General features: G+C 35.4%; 1 protein-coding gene across 50 annotated transcripts in view; it reads left to right on the forward strand.

Moving 5' to 3' along the window:
- MBNL1 (muscleblind like splicing regulator 1) overlaps positions 1 to 20,903 on the forward strand; it is a 211,944-nt gene that overhangs the window by 160,670 nt on the left and 30,371 nt on the right. For all 50 annotated transcript variants that reach the window (XR_005582485.2, XR_744473.3, XR_005582482.2 and 47 more), the window contains 2 exons: positions 4,152 to 4,322; positions 17,983 to 18,183. Coding sequence is in view for 45 of the 50 variants with exons in the window: in XM_074405511.1 (XP_074261612.1) it covers positions 4,152 to 4,322; positions 17,983 to 18,183 (372 nt within the window). In the remaining 5 variants the exon portion in view is untranslated. The remainder of the gene's footprint in view (positions 1 to 4,151; positions 4,323 to 17,982; positions 18,184 to 20,903) is intronic.

Consider the following 20,903-nt stretch of genomic DNA (forward strand, 5'->3'; position numbering starts at 1 on the left):
TATAGTCAACAGAAGCAAGGCACAGAAACATAACATTATAAGAAATGTGTTACAATGACACTTTTTCTTGGTGGATGTAGCAAATATACAATGATGATTAAGAGCCAAGTTTGTATTACATTATTGATGATTGATATGCATTGCCACTTGATTTTGCTACCTGTATTATTTTTAGAGCTTTTAGCAGATATGCTACTAAATTGAGCAGCTGCTGCTTGTTATTAGCTTGAGAACTTACAAGAGGAAAATAACTAATATTTATTGGCTGCCTATTATGCCAGGTGCCATTTGTGAGGATGGCCTGTAGTCTTACTAACCCTCATACATCACCAATGATAATAGATGTCATTGATACTATTATATAGAAAAGATGTGACCACTCAGAGAATTACACTAACTTCCACAAGGTCACACAGCAAATAAGTATCATAGCTACAATTTGAACAAAGCTATATTTGATAAAATTATACAGTTATTGCAATAGTTGGAGCTATCTCTACCCATCAAAACTGAAGACAAAGATCTTTTATGTTTTGCATTAACCTAGCAGCCCAATTTAACGTATATTTAAGTGAAATTTCTAAATGATTTAGAGTAGTAGCTCCAATATAAAAGTCTGTATATGTGAACTCCAGATACTGATGAATTTCTGTTTTTAGACTTTTAAACTATATTGTCATTGTATAGATTTTAGGATGCCAAAAACATTGAATGTCCATACAAACCTCCTTTCGTTCCTGGTGAAACTTAAAAACTTCCTTCTGTTTTCTTCTTTAACTGTGTCTAGCTTTATCATGTATTTAAATGACTGGTCTCTTAATAAAAGCATCATTAGGTCAGTACAAGTTAGAACCAAGATTTGGTCTTATATTTAGTTTTTTTCTGTTATATCTGTTGTCTCTAGAATAGAGTTAGAACACAATTCATCTTGAGGCATTTAGTAAGAATAAACATTCATTCATTCTGTGAATGTTTACTGAGGTATGATGCTACTAAGGACTCGGAGATGGATGAAGCTGGCAACATACCAGTGTAATATTTACCTTAACTCTCAAAGGAAGGTATGCTCCTGGTGGTTTTAGGCAATTCTAATGGAGGATGTTTATTCTAACTTATTTTTGACCTTTTTATTTGTCAAACCATAATCATTCAGCAGCAGTAAGCATTAAACATGTTTTGAACTTCCTGAGAAGCAAAGTTTAATATCATTTGAAAACCTGTGTCACTGCCACAATGTAAATTTATCTAATAAATTTATTCACAGTTTATCTAATATATTATTCTGTTGTCTTTTCCACACGTTAAATAAAAATTTATATGGCTTTGCACAATTGTATTTTGTAGTGTTTTCTGCGACGGCAGAATCATCTGGAATGCTTGTTAAAATGTCAATTTCTGGATCCTCACAGCTCTCTGTGAGAGAGGCTTGGTAGTTTGTGTACTTTTTCCACCAAATATCAGTTGATTCTTGGGAACACAGATTTTTGAAAGTGAGGGCTCAACACAATCCAAACAAGCTGGGCATAGAAAGGGACCATAGGTAAGAAAAGTAAAACAGCGTTTTTCCTGAGTAGATGTCAGAAATTCATAATGAAGATCAAAGGTCTGAGCTTGTTGTAAAAGTTTTGAGATGCACTGATGCAGAATGTATAGCAAACATGTAATTTCTCTCCATTATTTCAGTCCAGGCTGTATTCATTGGCAGGATGGTCTGAGTGGTGTATATTTAAGAAAGGTACTGGAATGAAGTGCTTAGGAAGACCAGAGTTAGTGTTGGAAGGTCTGGTTGATGGCCCAGGACTATCTGTGACTATTTATTAAACTATAGAAACTGACGTGAGTGAATTGACAGGAAGTGAATTCTCGGGACGACTATAACCCCGCTTATCTGCATTTAAAGAACTCTAGTTTTAGTAAGAAATACGATGTGGAGATAATTGAGAACAAGAATTTATCTTACGGCCAAATTATTCTTGTATTGAAAAAGCAGGCTCTTTTTTCTAGGAGACTTCGACTGAATATCCCTGAAATTAGACCATGTGCCATCCAGGAGTTTATTTATTTTTGCCAGTCCTCGTCTATAGTTTATCCTGTAATTCTAAGGTTGTTTTTGGTTGTTTTGCATCAGGATGCTTTTAAGCTAATAACCTGCTCATGATCCCAACATAGACCAAGCATGGTGATTTTATATGGAATAAATTTAATATGTATGTTACTTTGTGAGCCTACCAATAGCCGTAACTAATAGATGTTTAAACAATGGTCTTCATACCAATGTTTTATTTTTCTTTTGTTTGATACACAATTTACATTGTGGTGGCAGTGATACAGGTTTTCTAATAACTCTGTACTAGCTAGAGAACCTGAGGCTTACAGAAGTTTCTTATGCAGTTCATGCAGTTGATGAGTGAGAGAGCAAGGCCTCTGTCCCGGCTCATGAGACCTGTAGGTCCTTGCTAGCCACTGTCCTCCACTGCCTACGGATTTCAAGTATTACATAAAGCTTGTAAAAATAACAAGCAGTATCCTATGATTCTAGCCCAGTGTAGAGACATTCCTAAAAACTTCATACAAAAGGAACCAAAACTGATCATTTAAATTAGAATTATGACAGATTTTATCATAAGCATAAACATCAGAGTCAATTTATAGTATAAAGTTAAATTATACCAAATTGGCTTTTTTAGAATGTGAATGATGGCTTCAATTAATCTTTTCTTCTACTGTTTGTAAACAGTCTTAGTTAGATTTATTGGTGAAGGAAGTTGTCAAGGTGGTTGATGAGATCTGCTACTGTCGATATGATTTGAAAATATATTGAAATAATATGGGTAGAGTGCTTCACACCATATTGCACATTACAGACTTTAATGAATATTTTTATTAAAAGAATTATCCAAAAGGAAGCTATATTTATACTTATAATTTTATAGTAACTTTTTTTTTGAGGTGAGATCTCTTTTATCCAGGCTGGTCTCAAACTCCTGGGCTCAGGGGATCTCTTGCCTCAGCCTCCGAAAGTGCTAAGATTACTAAACACATATGATTTCTCTCCATTATTTCAGTCTAGGCTATGTTCATTGGTAGGATGGTCTGGGTGGTATATATGCAAGGAAGGTACTAGAATGAATTGCTTAGGACAGAGTACAGAGGTAGTGCACCACCATTCCTGGCTTATAGCAACTTACTTTGTTTCTCCATTTTATAAAATTTTTGGAGGGTAAATATATCCATTTCTTCTTGTTTCATCGTTTTTGTGAAATGGAGAAGACTAGGTTTAATCTTTGAAAAGTTAAAGGTTACATTTTTCACCAATATTTCATTATACATATTAATCTCTTTGTAAACAGTGGGAACGCATGAGCGTTTTCTTTTTCTTAATAGCAAATTCTTAATGCATGGGCTAGAAAAGCCTAGTAGTAATTTTAATTTGATTTGTTATTAGATATTTGTAAAGGTGTTTTACTGAAGATGCAGTGTGCCTTCAGTCCTCTAAGTTCATTTCCTAAGATTTTAGTATGAGTAAAAATAAATTATAAAACTCTGATTCGTAAATCATTAAATTTAACCAGGAAGATATTATGGCAGGAGCCTGATATTCTTTATATGATATTCTATGTTTTTGTATTACTCTAGCAGTTTGTAGATTTTTAAACTTAAATCTGGAAATATTAATGCTAATATCATTAAAATAATTGGAAGATTTTAAACTTTAAGCTTCTAAACTCTTTAAGCTTTTAAACTTTTTCAAATGTCTCAATCTCTCATATTGATAATGCATTTTGGTGAATTCATTACTTGTTCTAAATGTATGATAAAATGATATGGACGATGCATTGTGTGGAAAACCCATGATACATTCAAGTGTCATTTTTTATTTTTTATTTTTTATTTTTTTTTCTACCAGTAGTTTTAAAATTTGTAATGTGCTTATTATTAAGTCTGAGTATAGGAGTATAGTGTGTAAAGACTCCCATTTTATGCACCTCGGAGTTTAGAAGTAATCATTATTAACAGTTTAGTAATACATACACATGTGTGCTTCCAATTAATGGAAACCATTCAAGTAGATGGTTTGCATTATAATTTTTTTCATAATTTGCTGATTTTATTCTTTTTTAAGATAATGTTTGCTGCTTTTGTTTTCCTAGGGTCGTTGCTCCAGGGAGAACTGCAAATATCTTCATCCACCCCCACATTTAAAAACACAGTTGGAGATAAATGGACGCAATAACTTGATTCAGCAGAAGAACATGGCCATGTTGGCCCAGCAAATGCAACTAGCCAATGCCATGATGCCTGGTGCCCCATTACAACCCGTGGTAAGCATGTTTTCAGTCTTCGTTCATTAAGTTTGTAATTCAAAGTGCTCAGTTTTAGTGCTGAAGCTATTATTGAACTAGATCAAATGAACACAGGCAACAATTTCAGTTGCCTTAGCATTTTCTAGCAAAATTAAATGTCAGTCAAATGCTGGAACAATTTATACTTTGTGTAGGTACTCATCTTCTGGCTAAATCGTGTGGACATTTACATTATAGCATTTTTTTTTCCATCTAAATTTTTCTTCAGAATAAATCCTAAGACTAGCAGGTGTTACAATGGTCTGTGTTAACAGTGATCTTCTAACTTACCAGTGTAATCATTACACATTTTCAGCTACCTTTAGAGGTAATAATGATATAAAATTAGTATCTATAGTCTTTAATTTTGAGGATATTTTTCCCTTTCCTTTCTCCTTGAAAAAAATCTGTAAAGTTCTTTTTCTTGAAAAGGCACCTTTCTTATTCTTCTGTAATTTAAGTTGAAATTATTTCATAGCTATAAGTGCTAGGAAAATTCTGAAAATAACAAATCAATATCATGGACTTGAAAGTCTCATCAAGGAGAATTAATCAGGAGAGGCTGAAACTCTGAGGGCTTAAAAAAGGAGCTAAAGTTGATAATCTGGGTGGTTATAGATATTTAATGTTTGCTGAGCAGAATATATGGGTGACTCTTGCTTTGAAAAACACATTTTTATTTAACTGGATTTCTGGAGTGTGTGTGTAATACATGACTTTAGTAAAATCTCTGTCGATACTTATTCATCAAAATGTAAGAGATTAATGTAACAATTAGTGTTAAGTTGAAAAAGGTGCTTTGATGTTAATTGTGATATAGTAATTCTGCATTTAAATTTAAATGCATGTTGAAATTTGCAATGATCAGAATATATCTGTGAATAATAATTTATGTCACTAGGTTATATGCAGTATTATGGGGTCATGGGAATATGAAAACCCATGTTTTTCTGGTATGCTAACTGTAGCATGTGTTAATTTTTTTCCAAAAATATTTTAAAACCTGAATTTAATAAAATTATTATTTTTTAGAACTTAATGCAACAGTCATTCCAAAAAAGAGTAGGGGATTGCATTTCAAGGTGGGAGGGATCTCCATAGTACATGGGCAGTGATACCAGTGATCAATTTTATACAGTTGAAATTTGAGACTCAGTTAAAAATGTGATAGTTAAAGTTGTTTTTGTGACAACTACTAGTTTCATATGGCTGTATTGGGATAGCATGAAGATTTTCATTTAGTTAAAAAAATAGCTATAATCATTCTCTAACAGAACATGTAGAACAAAAGTCTCATTTGCACTTGGCTGTCACTTACAGTTTCAAAATCTGTTAAGTCTTTGGTGTACCTCTCTGCGATCAGGAGCACCTCTGAGGTCAGCAAGTGCAGGTCCCAGATTGAAGAGGAGAACACTGGCTACCCCCATTACCTGACCTAGTCCTTGAGTCTGACTCTCAAGTCCATTCTGGGGTTTCATATGTGCAATCCTGGGACAAACTGACAAATATGTTGTTTATGTAATCACTAAATCACAGATTTCTGAAACCGTCAGAACAGTCATCACATTTTCTGATGCTTTTGTTAGAAAAATTATCTGCTTAGACAAAGATTATTTTTATTAGTTGTGAGCACATTCAGGCTTTATGTTAATTTTTCTTCACATGACTAGATTTGAATGTGGAATTACCTTTCTGCTAAAGGCATCCTGAGATCATTTTCTAAAAATACACTTTATTCAGAGTTGTGACTTTGTAATAAGCATATAAATCATTTTAATTATTCAATTTTAAGGCATTTTGGACTTTCCTAACTGTAGAGAAAGCTTTAATACAGGAAATTTCCTTTCAAAACCTTACCTGTGACTTTTTTATTTTTTTTGTAGTCAACTCTGTTTTGTTGAGGATAATGACATGGAGATTCAGAAATGAATGGAAAGGTCATAATCAGCTGCTTACTGGGAGTTTAATGTGGACCTTAACATAGGGACTGTAACAGGAATAGATGAAGCCAGGTGACTAATAGGAAAAGGGTTGCCACTCAAAGAGAATGGTCACTAACTACTACAGATGAGTGTCTGAAGATATGGCATTAACTTGGATCCAATCCAGGTATTGGTCATATCAAAGAAGATAATACTATGAGTAGATCCATAGCAACAGGAGTATTAAGAGCATCTGAGCAGTGACAAAACTTTTAGTCAAATAGATGACAGCATCTAACTTCTCTAGGGCCAGTCAGTTTGGCTCCCAAACCTTGGAGGAAGAGGAATGGGAGAGGGAGAGAGCAAGGTCTAAGCAAACTTGGAAGCATCTAGTATTGTGCCTGGGCATATGGCAGAGATCAATAATTACTTGATGAGCATAAGAACAAATGAAGGAGTTTCCCAAACACCATAAAGACAGGAAAGTTTGAACTGGGTGCAGAACATTCAAATTCAGGAAATACAGAGAACACCGCTGAGATACTCCTTGAGAAGAGCAAACCCAAGACACATAATAGTGAGATTCACCAAGGTTGAAATGAAAGAAAAAAATGTTAAAGGTAGCCAGAGAGAAAGGTCGGGTTACCCACAAAGGGAAGCCCATCAGACTAATAGAAAATCTGTCGGCAGAAACCATGCAAGCCAGAAGAAAGTGGAGGATGATATTCAACATTCTTAAAGGAAAGAATTTTCAACCCAGAATTTCATAGCCAGTCAAACTAAGTTTCATAAGTGTAGGAGAAATAAAATCCTTTACAGACTGGCAAATGCTGAGGGATTTTGTAACTATCAGACCTGTCTTACAAGAGCTCCTGAAGGAAGCACTGAACATGGAAAGGAAAAACTGGTACCAGCCACTGAAAAAACATACCAAAATGTAAAGACCATCAACACATAAAGAAACTGCATCAACTAATGGACAGAATGACCAGCTAGCATCATAATGATAGGATCAAATACATAAATAACAATTTAACCTTTAAAGTATGGGCTAAATATCTTAATTAGAAGACACAGACTGACAAATTGGATACATTCAAGACCCATTGGTGTGCTGTATTCAGGAGAGCCATCTCATGTGCAAAGACACACATAGGCTCAAAATAAATGGATGGAGGAAGATTTACCAAGTAAATGAAAAGCAAAAATAGGAGGGTTTGCAGTCCTAGTCTCGGATAAAACAGACTTTAAACCAACAAAGATCAAAAAAGACAAAGAAGAGCATTACATAATGGTAAAAGGATCAATGCAACAAGAAGAGCTAAGTATCCTAAATACATACACACCGAATACAGGAGCACCCAGATTCATAAAGCAAATTCTTGGAGACCTACAAAGAGACTTAGACTCACACATAATAATAGTTGGAGACTTTAACACCCTACTGTCAATATTAGACAGATCAACGAGACAGAAATTAACAAAGATATTCAGGACTTGAACTCACCTCTGGACCAAGTGGACCTAATAGACATCTACAGAACTCTCCACCTCAAATCAATAGAATATGCATTCTTCTCAGCACCACACAACATTGAATTCTAAAATTGACTCCGTAATTGCAAATAAAACACTCAGCAAATGCAAAAGAATAGAAATCATAACAAACAGCCTCTCAGACCACCGTGTAATCAAATTAGAACTGAGAATTAAGAAACTCACTCAAAACCATATAACCAACATGGAAACTGAACAACCTACTCCTGAATGAATACTGGGTAAATAACGAAATTAAGGCAGAAATAAATCAATTCTTTGAAACCAATGAGAAAAAGGACACAACTTGCCAGAATCCCTGGGACACAGCTAAAGTAGTGTTGAGAGGGAAATTTATAGCACTAAATGTCCATGTGAGAAAGCAGGAAAGATCTAAAACTGACACCCTAACATCACAATTAAAAGAACGAGAGAAGTGAGAACAAACAAATTCAAAAGCTAGCAAAAGACAAGAAATAACTAAGATGAGAACAGAACTGAAGGAGACAGACACTAAAAATCCTTCAAAAATCAATGAATTCAGGAGCTGGTTTTTTGAAAAGTTTAACAAAATAGACTGCTAGCCAGACAAAGGAAGAAGAAAAGAGAGAAGAATCAAATAGACACAATGTAAATGGGGTATCACCACTGATCCCACAGAAATACAAACTACCATCAGAGAATACTCAACACCTCTATACAAATAAACTAGAAAATGTAGAAGAAATGGGTAATTTCCTGGATATATACACCCTCCCAAGACTAAACCAGGAAGAAGTCAAATCCCTGAATAGATCAATAACAAGTTCTGAAATTGAGACAGTAATTAATAGCCAACCAACCAAAAAAAGCCCAGGACCAGATGGATTCACAGCCAAATTCTAACAGAAATACAAAGAGGAGCTGGTTACCATTCCTTCTGAAACAATTCCAAACAATAGAAAAGAGGGATTCCTCCCTAACTCATTTCATGAGGCCAGCATCATCCTGATACCAAAACCTGGCAGAGACACAGCAAAAAGAGAAAATTTCAGGCCAGTATCCCTGATGAACATTGATGCAAAAATCCTCAATAAAATACTGGCAAACTGAATTCAGAGCACATTAAAAAGCTTATGAACCACTATCAAGATGTCAGCTTCATTCCTGGGATGCAAGGCTGCCTCAATATATGCAAATCAATAAACGTAACCCATCACATAAACAGAACCAATGACAAAAGACACATGATTAACTCAATAGATACAGAAAAGGCCATTGATAAAATTCAACACCCCTTGATGCTAAAAGCTCAATAAACTAGATATTGATGGAACGTATCTCAAAATAAGAGCTATTTATGACAAACCCACAGCCAATATAATACTGAATGGGCAAAAGCTGGAAGCATTCCCTTTGAAAACTAGCACAAGATGAGGAAGCCCTCTCTCACCAGTCCTATTCAACATAGTATTGGAAGTTCTAGCCAGAGCAATCGGGCAAGAGAAAGAAAGGGTATTCAGATAGTAAAAGAGGAAGTCAAATTGCCTCTACTTGCAGATGACATGATTGTATATTTAGAAAACCCCATTGTCTCAGCCCCAAAACTTAAGCTTATAACCAACTTCAGCAAAGTCTCAGGATACAAAATCAATGTGCAAAAATTGCAAGCATTCCTATAACCAATAATAGACAAATGGAGAGCCAAATCATGAGTGAACTCCCATTCGCAACTGCTACAGAGAGCATAAAATACCTAGGAATATAATTTACAAGGGATTTGAAGGACCTCTTCTAAGAGAACTGCAAACCACTGCTGAAGGAAATAAGAGAGGACACAAACAAATGGGAAGAACATTCCATGTTCGTGGATAGGAATAATCAATATTGTGAAAATGGCCATACTGCCCAAAGTAATTTATACATTCAGTGCTATCCCTATGAAGCTACCATTGACTTTCTTCACAGAATTAGAAAAAACTACTTTAAATTTCATATGGAACCAAAAAAGAGTCCATATAGCCAAGGCAAACTTAAGCAAAAAGAACTAGAAAAGCAAAAAGATTTAGCTTTAAATTTCATATGGAACCAAAAAAGAGCCCATATAGCCAAGACAATCCTAAGCAAAAAGAACAAAGCTGAAAGCATCACGCTATGTGACTTCAAACTATACTACAAGGTTAAAGTAACTAAAACAGCATAGTACTAGTTCTAACTCAGATATATAGATGAACAGAACAGAAGAGGCCTCAGAAATAACACCATACATCTACAACCATCTGATCTTTGACAAACCTGACAAAAACCAGCAATGGGGAAAGGATTCCCTATTTAGTAAGTAGTGTTGGGAAAACTGGCTAGCCACGTGCAGAAAGCTGAAACTGGACCCCCTTCCTTAAACCTTATACTTACACCTTATACAAAAATTAACTCGAGAGATTAAAGACTTAAACGTAAAACCTAAAACCATAAAAACCCTTGAAGAAAACCTAAACTAAACTGTTGAGGACATAGACATGGGCAAAACTTGGTTTTTGCCCATGGTTCTTCGTGACTAAAACACCAAAAGCAACGGCAACAAAAAACAAAATTGACAAATGTGATCTAATTAAACTAAAAGCTTCTGCACATCAAAAAGAAAAAAAGTAGCAAAAGATTAAACAGGCAACCTACAGAATGGGAGAAAAATTTTACCATCTATCTATCTGACAAAGGCCTAATATCCAGAATCTACAAAAAGCTTAAACAAATTTACAAGGAAAAAAATCAAACAACCCTGTCAAAAAGTGAGCGAAGGAGATGAACAAACACTTTCGTGAGACGACATTTACGTAGCCAACAAACATGAAAAAAAGCTCATCATCACTGGTCATTAGAGAAATGCAAATTGAAACCTCAATGTGATATCATCTCACACCAGTTAGAATAGTGATCATTAAAAAGTGAGGAAACAACAGGTGCTGGAGAGGATGTGGAGAAACAGGAACACTTTTACACTGTTGGTGAGAGTGTAAATTATTTCAACCATTGTGGAAGACAGTGTGGCGATTCCTCAAGGATCTAGAAATAGAAATACCATTTGACCCAGCAATCCATTACTGGGTATATACCCAAAAGATTACATATCATTCTACTGTAAAGACACGTGCACACATATATTTATTGTGGCACTGTTCACAATAGCAAATACCTGGACCCAACCCAAATGCCCATCCATGATAGACTGGATAAGGAAAATACGGCACATAGATGCCATGGAATATGATGCAGCGATAAGAAAGAATGAGTTCATGTCCTTAGCAGGGACATGGATGAAGCTAGAAACCGTCATCTGCAGCAAACTAACACAGAAACAGAAAACCAAACACCGCATGTTCTCACTCGTAAGTGGAAGTTGAACAACGAGAACATAATGGGCACAGGGAGGGGAACATCACACACTGGGGCCTGTTGGGGGTTGGAGGGCAAGGGGAGGGATAGCATTAGGAGAAATGCCTAATAGATGATGGGTTGATGGGTGCCACAAACCACCATAGCATATGTATACCCATATAAGAAACCTGCACATTCTATACTGTATCCCAGAATTTAAGTAATAATAAAAACATAATAATACTCAAATAATAAAACTTATGAATTCTTTTTTAAAATTATTATTTTTACTTTGCCACATACTATCTGGTGCAAATTTTATCTAATGAAAAATTGCTACATAATTTAACCAAAAATAGGCAGTATATCGTAGCTTATAACTTGGAGGCCTTTGATTTCTTTAGTTCATCCCAACAGTGTTTTTCAGAAATTCTGTTGTTTCCAGACTCTCTTCATTGCCATCAAAGAGCTCTGCATAAGCAGTGGTTATAAAGAGCTTTGCATGAAGTCTGAAGTTTCTCTAGTAATGGCCTCATTTGCCTTTACCTGTGAACCCAAAGGTTAGCCTTAGCTATCCATAATTTCTGATGGCAGCGGTTCTTCAGCTATACAACCTAGCTGTCTCAAGGTACATAATTTGTGTAGAAATCCTGTGCATTTAATGAATTTGAAAATAGCCTAGGAATAGAGAAATTCAGTTTCTGGTTTTACCTAAGGTCTCAAGAGTTTCTTTCCTGCTTCTGTCACCTAGCTAGACTTTGCTGTGACGTCATGTTGTAAGCATTTGTTGCCAGTCAAATGCAGAATGCTTTGAAGTCATCATTTGTCACACTTCAGGAACACTCAGAATTCTTAAATTGTTTTTTGGTTCTTTACTTTCCATTTTATCCAGGTAATGGTTGAGAGAAGGCCACTTTACCCTGAGTGTTTCTGGTAAAATGCTTCCATGTCAGTTTCTCTGAGTAGTCTTTCATTCATCCATCCTGCGTTCTTTTTTTTTTTTGGAGACAGAGTCTTGTTCCACCACCAGGCACCAGGCTGGAGTGCAGTGGCGAGATCTCTGCTCACTGCAGCCTCTGCCTCCTGGGTTCAAGCAATTCTCCTACCTCAGCCTCCCGAGTAACTGGGACTACAGGTGCATGTCACCACACCCAGCTAATTTTTGTATTTTTAATAGAGATGGGGTTTCACCATGTTGGCCAGGATGGTCTCGATCGATCTCTTGACCTTGTGATCCGCCCGCTGCGGCCTCCCAAAGTGCTGGGATTACAGACGTAAGCCACCGCGCCCGGCCCCTGCTGTTCTTACTGCTTGTTTCCATCAAGGGGCCTATGAGTCCTCAAGCAGCCTGAGCAAATGGGCCCTGGATTTTAGGAACTAGGCCCTTTCTATTAAAAGGGCTGGAGTGAGTGTTCTTTATTTAAATGTTTGTTATTTCAGTAAAACTCTATTAAGGATAAAGTGAAACTAAGAGTAAAAGAGGTACTCATTTGATTTATCCAGTCACAAGTCAGTCTAGGAGCAGAGTTATAACAGTATCTCTTATTTTATTCCAGTCATTTGCTACTTAATTTTTATTTTTATTTTTTGAGAGAGGGTCTCACTTTTGTCACGCAGACTAGAGCGCAGTGGTACAGTCATAGCATACTGTAAACTCATACTCCTAGGCTCAAGTGATTCTCCTGCCTTAGCCTCACAAAGTGCTGGGATCACAGGCCAGACTCACTGTGCCACTGTGCCTGGCCCTGCTTTCTTAGAAAAAAAGAACTTTATAATATGACTTCGTTGATAACTCCTGTTAGCTTTTGGCACTGTTTATATTCAAAATAGTTCACTGACTATAATTACAGGGTTATGCCTACCTGGAAACATGCTTTCATATACCTTGATTGTGTACGGTTTTTTTAAAAAGGCACTTTATATTTTATTGCTTTATATACATAGATAAAATCTAGAAAATTATGACTTAAAATTTGTGCTCTGTGAATTTCAGCTGATATTGATTACATAGTATGTATTACATATACTCCCCCATTTTAAAAAAGAATCTCAAACATTGCAGAACAAGCAGTGTTCACGTGGTGTTTTAAAATATATATCAGCCCCTATGATATTTGCACCGTTACAGCATGGTAACTACATTACTGAAACTTAGAAAGCTTATTATAAAAAACTGCAAAACAAAAAGAAAAAATAAACCTTGGACAGGTGTATTAGAGATAGCAATTATTAAATTTTGAGGTAAAGAAAGAAAATAACATTTATCACTTTTATTTAACATTCAAGTATCTATTCTAAAGAATATTTAACGTGTTTGCTTATTTCTATGGCAGAGAAAAGCAGTTAGCAAATCCATTAGTATATATGTTAAGTAAATGTTTATAGAGGATCTGTATAGATGCCAAACACAGGATTTATATAACGTGATCAAGACATAAGGCAAAAGTCTGCCGTCTAGGAGCCTCCAGTCTTACTAGACTAGAGGAGATATTCAAGTAAACACAGGCAGTGGTAAATGCTGCATTTGGGTAATTAGGAGTTCGTGGGAACAGAGGGTAAGAAAATCCCCTTCATAGTTAGAGATGTGGATGTATCAGGATAAACTTACTTAAAGAGTTCTAATTCTTGAAGCACAATTAGGAATTAAACAGATCGGCTTGGCACGGGTAGCAGTCAGTGTGGAGGATAAACCATGTTTAAAGGAAAAGAACCATAAGGGAACATGTATCCTTGGAGACCTTACTTACATTCAGAAAAGTATACCTATATTTATAGAAAACCACATAGTATGTGGAACTGGAATCACCTAGGAGCTTTCAAAAAATACTGCTGTCTGCATACCTTTCCCCCAAAGATTCTGAAGAGTGAGGAATGGCCAGGGCATTCACAGTGTAAAAGTCTTCCAGGTGATTTTAATGGACACCTTGTTCATTGCGGGAAAACCACTTTTTCAGAACCACTTGGAATCGGACACACCTGTGGTGACATCCTAGCACTCCATTCACTCATTTGTGACTATAGAAACATAATCTTTGTGAGCCTTTTTTTTATCTGCAAAAATGGGGCTAATACCCACTTGAGAAGGCTGCACTTCACTCATTCATTCATTCATTCATTCAAGTACTAATTCAGCAAGTGTTTATTGCGTGCCTTTTTGTGCCAGGCATTGTTCCAGGCTCTGGAGATTTAGGGAACTAAACAGATCTCTTCTGATCTCTATCCCTCAAAAACTAAAGAAAAAAAATTACTAAGGGAATTCATACTCTACTGTTGTAAGGATTAAATACAATAGCACAGATAAAGCACTCAGCAAGATGCTAGCACATAATAAATATGAAATTACTTGTAATAATCATGTTTGCAAAGCTAATTAGGGTCATAATATGAAATTAAGTAACACTTTCATTTATAATGAATTCTGATTACCTTAATGGAATTAGAATGTCTGATTTAAAACAAGTAATTAACCCATAAACAGCACCAGAATTAGTAAGTTTGTACTTTGTTTTTCTCTGGTGAGGGTATTCATTGGCAAAAGGCAATCATAAACCAAACTGTCTTACGTCTTTCAGGAACAGAGCTACCTACAAATCATTATCACAAGATTATAATCAGTATCAAATACACCAATTACCTCGTTAAATGTTATCATTCAGATAAAACAGGATGCCACTTGATAATACCATTGCATGAATATCCGTCTTTGAGATTCCTCTGAACCCCTGCAGGATAGCTTTTGGAAGAGAAAACTGGCAGTGGCGCAAGTCAAGTACTTTCCTAATCTGATCAGGGCACCTTCTCGTGGGGCTAGCAGTGACCTACCTTCAACAAGGTGCTTTTGAAAATACAATATAACTAAAGTGATGTAACAAATTTACAAAAATTTAAAACAAATGAGAGAATGTGGTGTGTGCGTGTGTGTCTGTCTTTTGGAATCAAGTTTCAAAGTATAAAGCTATTGTTATTGATTGTCTGCCTATTCAGCAAATAGCTGTACTTATCGAAAGAGGGAACAATTAGAGATAATGCTTGCTGAATAGTTGATGTTTCACATTTTTAAAAGCTCCTACAGACTTTACTTGGGGGATAGTGCCCTAAAATTGTTCAGATTTGAATTTGCTCTGCTGAATTAAAGTGAAAGATCAATTCTCTTGATGACTCTATAGAAACAACACAGGAAAGATTATTGCCAGTTATTAAAAGCAGTATTTTTATATAATAAAGGTATTATTTTGTCTGTAATGTGCAACAGCTGCATCATATGCATTTTTAGATTTCCAGTGTATTTTATTTGATGAGATTTAAGAGAGCTGAGTTTTATTAGACTCTGGTCTCATTTTATTAAAATGAAAATGCTTTTTCTTCCCAAAAAAAGTTTTTAAATTTGACCTTTGCTTTTTAAGTAATTATAGTAGATTATGTACAGTAACATAAACTTCTCAACAACTTTCTGGAGTATACAGTAAAAATGCACTATCTGGAAATACATGATAATTAATAGTAAAAGAATACAAAGAAGAATGATAATGAATGGCTTCCGTTGTCCGTTTGGTAAACTAGTCTCTTAGTCCCCTGACATAGACTTCTAGTCTTTTATGCTAAATATCTTATAATTCTTAAATGAACTAATATAGAAATTAGGGTGCTGGTCTGGCTGGATTTTCATATGCAGTCTGACTGTGTAACAAAGTACAAGTTTAGCCTGAATATCCTTGAATAGAAATCCAAGTTCAACATATATTTACTATACAATCAATCCTTGTCCTGCTGCCACCTTGGCAAAGAGTGGACAGTGGTGCAGCATTAAGTCAGCTGCTGCTCAGGGAAGTGCTGGTAGATGGAGACTGCCCTGGGCTCTAGTTTCTGACAGCTTGTTGATTGTTAAGATTTGGAATGCACAGATAGTTCTTGTTGTCTGCATGTTGCTGCTTCGTGTTGGGAGGGTTTGGGGATTAGAGTCGTTACTTGAGGCCACTTCATCAGGCAAGAGCCATTGACCTGGCAGAGCAGTTAACTGGCATTCAGACCAACATGTTCAGAGGCATAATTATTTTAAATTGAAATGGTGTAATCTGTATAGTATTGTTTCTTCTCCTCAGTGAATCACAGTATGTTTTACATATTCTGTTTTTTTCATATTTTTGTTAGTAAAAATGTATAGCTTAAATGCAAAGAGTTTGTTCCCAAGCAGTTTTTGAGGTCAACAAAAGAGTGCATTCCTTAAGACAGGCCTTCTCAACATTGACAAAATTGACTTTTGGAGCTGAATAATTCCTTGTTGTGAGGGGCTGTCTTGTATGTTGTAGGACACTTAACAGCATCCCTGGCTTCCATCCATTAAATTCAATGGTTCCCCTCCAGCTATGACAACCAAAAATGTCTTCAGACTTTGCCAGGTGTCTCCTGAGAGGTAGAATAATTCAGTTGAAAACCACTGCCCTAAGAAAAAGAGAATACTTGAAATTCATTTTATATTTCTAAATATAGAATGAATCAGGGCCATAGTAAATAAAGGAAATAAAAATAAAAATATATAAAAATACATTTTTTAACGTATTTCTTGTGTACTATAAGAATTACTTCTGTAATGTATACCTTATATTGCAAAAAGTTTTACTACAAAGATCTTTTAAATACTATATATATTCAGGGATCATCTAATTTCTTATTCCTATCAGATGATAGAATTAGCTATTAATACATTGTAATGTCTCTTTTATTCTAAAAAATGTTTTATAATTCCATTCGTTACTCCTGAGTAAAGAAAATAAAATTGTTAAATATTACCTTAAAGAACAGCATCCATTTTGCCTACAAACTTTGTGTTTTGGAAACATACATTGTTACACAAAGCATTAAACTTCAAGAATTGAAACCCTATTAGGAAGTTAAAAATGTACTATCAATAAGGTATGAAATTGTTGTGTTCTGTTATGCTTTAAACACTAGAAAAACAAATTGTTAGTTTTCAGGTAAATTAGTGTTATTTAAGAGCAGTTATAGTTTATGATATGCTAGTTTGCATATCAACAAATAGGAACAATCCTTATATATTCATGAAAGCATTTCTGGAAGAAATTCTGTCTTGAAGCAGTTTATTCAGTTCTGCCACATGTATTTCCTTGAGCAATCATGTAGCATTTCTTGAGTAGCAGTTCTACTTCGGACTTCACATTTTAGACTTGTTTGCCCCTAGTAAGGTATGATAGGCTGGTGGAACATTATAATTTCCCCCATAAAAATCTGCATCACGTAAGTATACCAAACACTTTATCTTACGTGCTCAAAAGGCAAGGCGTCATCATCACCTTTCACATAACCCATGAGATTTATTTACAGTTTACATTGACCGTAAAGCTCTTTTATCCCCTGGGAGTTCTACTTTATTTATTCCAAATAATAGGACGCTTGCAACCTATTAACAGTTGTAAACAGATCTTTCAAGTACATCTGACATCACAATTACAAAATGTATTTCTTAGATAGGTATATAGAATTAAATCAGGACAAAGATGGAGGGTAGGTGACCACAGGAAGTTTCTGCATAATATATCTATTTTTTAAAAATGGCAAGTATTATAGACCCCCAGCTTCAAAATTCCAGTGAATAATTTGATATTTCACCTATTATATTTTAGAAAAACATTGATTTGATGAATGCTTATTTAATAAAACAGCTTTATCCTAAATGATAGTAAATTAACACAGGACTAAAGGGAAGGAGGGAAGGAAGGAAATGGATAAATGGATGGAGGACAAATGTATAATTAAGAATATCAACTTTGAGCCGAGACCTGCATATTAAATTTTGCTTTTATTTTATTTTTCAGCCAATGTTTTCAGTTGCACCAAGCTTAGCCACCAATGCATCAGCAGCCTTTAATCCCTATCTGGGACCTGTTTCTCCAAGCCTGGTCCCAGCAGAGATCTTGCCGACTGCACCAATGTTGGTAACAGGGAATCCGGGTGTCCCTGTACCTGCAGCTGCTGCAGCTGCTGCACAGAAATTAATGCGAACAGACAGACTTGAGGTAGGAATGACTAGTTGGTGTCTTTATGTACTACATTGTAATTCTCAAAGTGTGTTTTTTTGTTTGTGTGTTTCCATGGCCAAAAAGTTGTAAAAATTTTTACACAGAGATTTTGGTGTAGTGTGTGGAGTATTTTACTAGAGTATAGATACGCCGTATTTGATTAATGTAATGTTTATAAAGGCTACAACATCCATGTTTAGAACAGTCAATAAGAGCTTGGACCCTAAAGGCAGATTGCCTCGTTACGTCACTGTGTCTCAATTTCCTCATCTTTAAAGTGGCACTTAAGCAGTCAGGGAAATACCTGGCGCATAGCAAATGCCTCCTGAATGTTTGTTGTTGTTGCAGCTATCAAGAATAACAAATATTATCAATCCCCTAAAAATTGTTCTCATAAAGATGTAACAAATATTAGTGTCTATAAAACATTTGACAATTTATTAATGCGAGTTTCCTCATCAGCTGTACAACATTTTGGTTGAAGTAGAAAGGCAATTTTGTTTATGAAGTGTGTTCTCATACAAGTTTTTTGCATAATCCTCTAAGTTCTAGAGTAAAGGATGATCAGATGCATGGGCTCTGCTGTTGGCAGGTGAAAAGGAAATTAAAGTTATAAATATTATTTCACAGTGGTGGTTCACAATTTCAGCATGACTGTGAATTAATGAATTTGGTAAACTGTAGATGTAGAGAAAAAGTGGTAACATCAAATGTACATTGAAGGTACAGACCTGCCATTGAACCCACCTAGGGAACAAAATGACCTTTTCCTCTTTTCTCTGGTGAGGATGAGGTGATTTTTTTTTTTTTTAACTTTTATTTTAGGTTCAGAGGTACATGTGCAGGTTTTTATATAGTAAACTTTGTATCATGGGAGTTTGGTGTAGAGATTATTTTATCACTGAGGTAACAAGCACAATACCTAATAGGTACTTTTTCAGATCCTCTCCCGTCTCCCACTGTCTATCCTCAAGTAGGCCCTAATGTCCGTTGTTTCCCTCTTTGTGTCAATGAGTTCTCATCATTTAGCTCCCACTTACAAGTGAGAACATGTGGTGTTTGGTTTCCTGTTCCTGCATTAGTTTGCTTAGGGTAATGGCCTCCAGCTCAATCTATGTTGCTGCAAAGGACATGATCTCATTCTTTTGTATGGCTGCATAGTATTCCGTGATGTATATGCACCAAATTTTCTTTATCCAGTCTGCCATTGATGGGCACTTAGGTTGATTCCATGTTTTTGCTACTGTGAATAGTGCTGCAGTGAATATGCATATGTGTATGTCTTTATGGTAGAATGATTTATATTTCTTTGGGTATATACTCAGTAATGAGATTGCTGGATTGAATGGTATTTCTGTTTTTAGGTCTTAGAGGAATCACCACACTGTCTTCCACAGTGGCTGAATTAATTTGTACTTCCACCAGCAGAGTATAATTTTTTCTTTTTCTTTGCAACCTGCCAGCACCTATTATTTTTTGACTTTTTAATAATAGACATTTTAACTGATGTGAAGTGGTATCTCATTGTGATTTTGATTTGCATTTCTCTAATGATTAGTGATAAAGGGCATTTTTCATATGCTTGTTGGCCACATATATATCTTTCTTTAAAAGATGTCTTTTTGTGTCCTTCACCCACTTTTTCATAGGATTGTTTGTTTTTTGCTCATAAATTTAAGTTCCTTACAGATTCTAGATATTAAACCTTTGTGGGATGTATAGTTTGTAAGTATTTTCTCCCATGCTGTAGGTTGTTGGTTATCTCTCTCTCTGCTGATAGTTTCCTTTTGCCTGTGCAGAAGCTCTTTAGTTTAATTAGATACCATTTTTCTATTTTTTGTTTTTGTTGCAATTGCTTTTGGCATCTTTGTCGTGAAATCTTTGCCAGATCCTGTATCTAGAATGGTATTTCCTAGGTTATCTTCCAGAGTTTTTATAGTTTTTGGCTTTTACATTTAAGCCTTTAATCCATCTTGAGTTGATTTTTGTAAATGGTGTAAGGAAGGGGTCCAGTTTGAATCTTCTGCATATGGCTAGCCAGTTACCCCAGCACCATTTATCGAATAGGAAGTCCTTTCCTTATTGCTTGTTACTGTCAACCTTGTTGAAAATCAAATGGTGGTAGATGTGCTGCAGTGTTTTTTGGGCTCTCTATTCTGTTCCATTGGTCTATGTGTCTTTTTTTGTATCAGTACCATGCTGTTTGGGTTACTGTAGCCTTGTAGTATAGTTTGAAGTCAGGTAATGTGGTGCCTTCAGCTTTGTTATTTTTGCTTAAGGTTGCCTTGGCTATTTAGGCTCTCTTTTTTTTTTTTTATTCCATATGAATTTTTAAATAGTTTTTTTCTAATTCTGCAAAGAATGTCATTGATAGTTTGACAGGAATAACATTGAGTGTATAGCTTGCTTTAAGCAGTATGGCCATTTTAATGTTACTGATTCTTCCTATCTGTGATCATGGAATGTTTTTCAATTTGTGTGTGTCATCCATCATTTCTTTGAGGAGTGTTTTGCCATTCTTTCTTAGAGAGTTTCATCTCCCTTATTGGCCATTATTCCTAAGTATTTTATTCTTTTTGTGGCAATTATGAATGGGAATGCACTCCTGATTTTGCTCTTGGCTTGGATGTTGTTGGTTTATAGGAATGCTACTGATTTTTATACATTGATTTTGTATCCTAAAACTGCTGAAGGTGTTTATCAGATCAGGGAGCTTT

Source organism: Saimiri boliviensis, chromosome 9 (assembly GCF_048565385.1).
Source record: "Saimiri boliviensis isolate mSaiBol1 chromosome 9, mSaiBol1.pri, whole genome shotgun sequence".
In the NCBI taxonomy this organism is placed as follows: Eukaryota; Metazoa; Chordata; class Mammalia; order Primates; family Cebidae; genus Saimiri; species Saimiri boliviensis.